This window comes from Chenopodium album, chromosome 17 (assembly GCF_948465745.1).
Source record: "Chenopodium album chromosome 17, dcCheAlbu1.1, whole genome shotgun sequence".
Lineage (NCBI taxonomy): Eukaryota > Viridiplantae > Streptophyta > Magnoliopsida > Caryophyllales > Amaranthaceae > Chenopodium > Chenopodium album.
The window spans coordinates 8,885,787-8,890,925 of NC_137850.1; the positions used below are offsets into that span (position 1 = coordinate 8,885,787).

At 39.2% G+C, this 5,139-nt stretch overlaps 1 protein-coding gene across 1 annotated transcript; it reads left to right on the forward strand.

The window, feature by feature from the left end:
• Nucleotides 1–2,695: 2,695 nt before the first annotated feature.
• Nucleotides 2,696–4,484, forward strand: LOC145588623 (uncharacterized). Its single transcript, XM_081645245.1, has 4 exons — nt 2,696–3,041; nt 3,090–3,127; nt 3,212–3,566; nt 3,646–4,484. Exons 1-4 carry the CDS (start codon nt 2,696–2,698, stop codon nt 4,482–4,484), a joined length of 1,578 nt encoding a protein of 525 aa, XP_081501371.1.
• Nucleotides 4,485–5,139: the final 655 nt, after the last annotated feature.

Below are 5,139 nucleotides of genomic sequence, written 5' to 3' on the forward strand. Positions count from 1 at the left end.
GTTTTTCCACCCAATTGCAGCACAAGGTTCGGACGTGAGGATCCATTGTTAAATAGAGTTAAGGAAATGGGTGTTCAAATCCGGGTTATGTGAAATTTGGAGTACTCGTACAGTATACTATCCTGGCTTTGGTAAGCAAGCAGTTGCGTCTTTCGTTTGCGTATTGTGGAGGGTGGTCCCTCAATTTTCAATCAATTCTTTTTCTTTTTTCGGAAAATGCCAACTTTTCTTACAAAGTTACATTTTTTTAACTTGTTTGGTATACGAGGTTAAAAACTTCATACTCATAACAGTCATACGCAATACGGGAGTATCGGTTGTAACATTTGGGGTTGTTTATTTTTTTTTGGGTTTTTCTACATTATAACCCTATAAATTTCCATTTTCTACGTTGTGCCCCATTTTTTGGGAAATCTACGTTGTAACCCCAAATTACGTATGACATCTACAAAGTAGCCCACGTCATGCAGCATTTATGACGGACGTTGGTAGTTGGCATTTAATTCGTCACCTACCTAATACTGTTCACATACCTTACTCCCTCCCTCAAAATTCCCTCTTACTCATTGACATCACTGCCCTCTGTTTCATTTTTTGATCAAAAACCCTAAAACCCAAAATTCAGAGGCTCACGCAGAGAGAAAATTTCTTGCAAAGAATTTAGGGATCATTTGTGCGATATTTGCGAAAAATAATCTGACACTGGAGTAGCTCCATCAACGAAGGTATGTAATTAATTTCTTATCTTGGTAATGCATTATTGTTAGTTCATTTTTTTTGTATTTTGGATGAAATGTTATACGATTGACATGGTCAGTGGATGAAATTGGTGAATTGGTTTTATTTGATTTATGCATGTGTGTATTTGTATCGGGTTTTAGTGACCTTGAGATTTGAAATCGCTGCGATTATTTAGGGGTTTATGTTGCCAAAGATTGCGTCTTTCTTGGGGTAGAAACTTGGTTACTGGGTTTTTTTTGCATTAACATTGATAAAGTTTGGGTCTTTGTTGGCAATTGTTTGTTTTTATTGATTTATTGGTAATGATATGCAGATGGATGACCAGAGGATTTTAAAAATCCACTATGGTGCTAATTGTGTTGACTTAACAGTAGATGATATTGATAAGTGTGTATTAATTGATGTGATTAATGATATGTTTGAGGAATTTGCAATTAGAGGGTTTGAGTTGCCTGAGTTTCCTGGGTTACATTATTGTTGTAAGGAGAAAGCTCATGATTTAGTTGATGATAGCACAATGATGAAGATGTTTCAGAATATTGTAACTAAAGAGATTGATTTGTGGGTACATTGTTTGAGTAAGCCAAGTTTTATACTGAAACTAGCAAGAACAGTGAAACCCCAACAAGTTCATCCTAAGCCACATGCATCCATTTCTGTTAATGGCCCACATGTTCCAACCAGCCCAACTAATTTTGAACCAGGCCCATCTAACACAGTTAAACCAGGCCCACCCAAGCCTTTCACACTAAAATTACCCACTAGGAAAAACAATAATAAAAGGCAACATGAACACATTGCTACTGAATCAGTTTCTTCATTGAGTAAATTAGAACCTGTTAGGAGGAGCCCAAGGTTGACCCTATCTAGTTCACCTCCACATATTTCCTCTCCACCCACTCATGGTAGGAGATTACCTAGGTTATTAGAAGAAATATCTCCACATTCCCCTCCTCATGTTATACTTTCTGCTGATGATTACTTTTTCACCAACCACTCCTCCCAACATGCATCTCCTGTACCCAGAAGAAGCCCTAGGCTCTTACAAGGTGATCCAAGCCCAAATCTTAGGAAGGCCCCCCTTCAACCACCTCATCCTGAACCTAGTCCAAAAACTTCCAAAAGAACCAGGTCATGCTTAAGCAGAGTGCGGCTCTTTCCTCATTGGAAAAAAATGGCTAATTCCACTGCTAGGGCAAAGGGTTTGTTTTAGCCTTTTAGTCAGTCTTCCCATAACATACATAGTGAGGCAAAAGAAAGTGTTGGGACTAGGAAAAGGGGTTGTACTAGGGCTGTTAATGAAGATGACAGATTACATAGTGATGATCATATTGATACTGATAGTGATGGTGAGTACATACCTGAAGTTGGTGAAGAGAATGACAGTGAGTGTGAAGAGGGTGATCTAGATGAAGATGAGGAGAATGTGGCTGAGTTGTTGAACCAGAATTTTGTTGATAGTGGATGGGAGCCTTTTAGTGGTCACTGGAAACATTATGATGGAGATGGAGGTCAGTTAGGATTGAAATCCAATGTTGGTGAGGTGTATGATGATGCTGAAATAGGTAAGATTAGTTTAAGGGCATGGCAACTATTTGTTGATAGGGATCATTTCAAGGAAGCATTGAGAGATTATTGCATCCAGGAGGGGTTTAGTTTAGTTGTTAGGAAAGCAGAGCATGATAGATACACAGCTGAGTGTGCTGATATCAGGTGCAATTGGAGAATTCATGCAAGAGTGCTACTGGATGGGTTTACCTGGGCCATAAAAAGCATTAAGAACAAGCACACATGTGACTTGAACATGATGAACAATCCCATGTGCAATTGCAAGTGGGCTGCCAGAAAGCTCCTGGAAGATATCAGAGCCAGTCCAGACATCAAAGGCAAAGCTTTGAACCAATTACTTTGGGAGAGATATGGGGTTAGCATGGCCACATAAACAATTTACAAAATGAAGGCCATTGCAATGGAGATGATTCAAGGTGGTCATGATGAGTCATACTTCAACCTCAATATTTACTGCCAAATGGTAAAAGACAGAAATCCAGGTTCTGTTGCTTTTTGCACATGGAAGGAACTACAACAACCAGAGAAGCCTCTCCAATTCAGATCAATTTTCATAAGCTTTGCAGCCCAGTTCCAAGGTCTAATCCAAGGGTGCAGAGGGCTTGTTGGTGTTGATGGTTGTCATCTGAAAGGCAACTATGGAGGGATTCTCTTGTCTGCAGTTTCTTTGGATGGGAATAATGAAATTTTCCCAGTAGCAGTAGCTGTTGTTGATTCTGAGAACAAGTCAAGTTGGTCTTGATTTTTTCATCATTTGAAAAACATACTCACTGCAACAGGAAGGGAAGCTTGGACAATAATGTCTGATAGACAGAAGGTTTGTCATCATTTCTCTTGTACTTTATTTCATGTCTTGCAGTAACTAATGAAATTTCTAACATAGTGTTTCAATGTCTGTAAGGGAATTGACCCCTCACTGGATCAGATTTGGCCAAAGGTTGGAAGGAGATACTGCGCTAGGCATTTATGCAAAAATTTCAAGTCTGAATACCCTGGCATTCTAATGCACAAGCTTTTTTGGGGAGTGACAAATGCATACTCAGCATTTGGTTTCAAAAAAGCACTCATCAAAGTCCAAGAAGCTGCTGGCCTTGGAGCTGTGAAATGGTTCAAAGATTTGGGCCCTCTAGAAAGATGGGCTAGATGGAAGTTTGACTGTGAAATTGCTTCAGATGAGAATACAAACAATTTTGTTGAGAGTTTCAACAACACCATTGGTGTTGACAGGACTTACCCCATACTCACTCTACTTGAAGGTATACATAGTACCTTATACTTTTTAGTTCACTGTATTTACATAGTGTTGCTGACTAAAAATATCTTAATTGATAATAGGTGTTAGGAGGATTGCGATGGTCAGGCATGCAACAAGACAACAACTGGCTGACCAATGGGTTGATGAGGGAATATGCCCTAACATTAGAGAATATGTCAGAGTTATAACCAAGGAATCCAGGTTATGCCATGCATATCCATCTGGCAGGGGAGAGTATGAAATTTCTGATGGAAGGAGTATGCTGCCTGTTTCACTTAACAGCAACACATGTGTGTGTGGTAAGTGGCAGATAAGTGGCATTCCATGTAGGCATGGAATAAGGGCTGCACTAGATGCTGGCAAAGATCCACTTGATTATGTCAGTGAATGGTATTCTATAACTAGGTATAAGTTAGCCTACAATGGGAATATATTGCCTATCCCTGATTCTGACCAATGGCCTGACTTAGATGTTCCCAAGCTAGTCCCTCCCCCAATGAAAAGAAGTGTGGGCAGACCTTCCAGAAATAGGAGAAGAGAAGAGGGGGAGAAGAAAAAAGGGAAGAGGAAGGCAACTGTGCAATGCAAGAATTGCAAACAGTCTGGCCATAATTCAGCCACTTGCAAAGGTGGAGCCACTAAGAAAGAACTTCTGCAACAACAAGGGAAGTTAGCCAACACCACTTGTAAGTCCAAGAGGCAGACAAGGCAACACACCAGTCAACAAAGGATTGAGGTTAACTTAATTGATCTCATGATAGGGAGCAGTTCATCAAATACAGCTGCAGAGTCTTCAAGCCAACCATTGCCAAGGCAAGCAGTCAGGCAACCAACACACAATGAAGGACCTTTCACACAGCCTATCCCAGCATCAACAAGTTTGCTAACAAGCTCAGCCCAAAGAGGCAGAAGATCATGAACAAGCTTGCTATTTTATGAGTTCCACTCTGGAACAACTTACTGTGAAATTTTTTTTTTGGGGAAAACATGATCAAATGGAAGTTTTTGATATTTTTTGGGTTGAAAAAATCTGTAATTATGTTAATTCAGGCCTACATGTGATGGAAGAATGATTTTGGATGTAGTTTGTTTTTGGGTATCATACTTTGATTTTTTGGGTGTCAAACACTTATGGTTCTACAACATTGAATATTATGTTTATATAGATCTATATCTGTGTAAGGAGATATCACTAGCTGTTGTTGTTGCTTTATTAACAGTTGTGTACTCAATTATATGTTTGCTTTTATTTCATAACTGAAAAAATGCCAATGCAAAGAGCTAATTAGAAAATAGTGCTCATTTCATTAACACAATATTAACTACAACACAAACAGAAAAACAGCAGTAGATGAGTTACAATGTTCAAGTTACATTCTCTTCACCCTGCACTTTTTAACATCACAATTATCACTAACACCACATACATAATGACACCTATTTTAACTACTTCCCTAATGTATGAATTGAGCTCTGTTAATTTCTCCTTCAAAGTTGCAATGTCACTGTCATCTCTCCTCAATGCTTCAAGGCCTTGTAAATCGCCTTCGTCCAACCACTTGAAGAACCCGCAA

Excerpts from the sequence above, each read along its gene's own strand:
- LOC145588623 (XM_081645245.1), top strand. The coding sequence starts at position 2,696 with ATGAAGGCCATTGCAATGGAGATGATTCAAGGTGGTCATGATGAGTCA. Across the intron at positions 3,042-3,089 it reads TGATTCTGAGAACAAGTCAA|GAAGGGAAGCTTGGACAATA; the intron begins GTTGGTCTTGAT and ends TCACTGCAACAG. Across the intron at positions 3,128-3,211 it reads TAATGTCTGATAGACAGAAG|GGAATTGACCCCTCACTGGA; the intron begins GTTTGTCATCAT and ends AATGTCTGTAAG.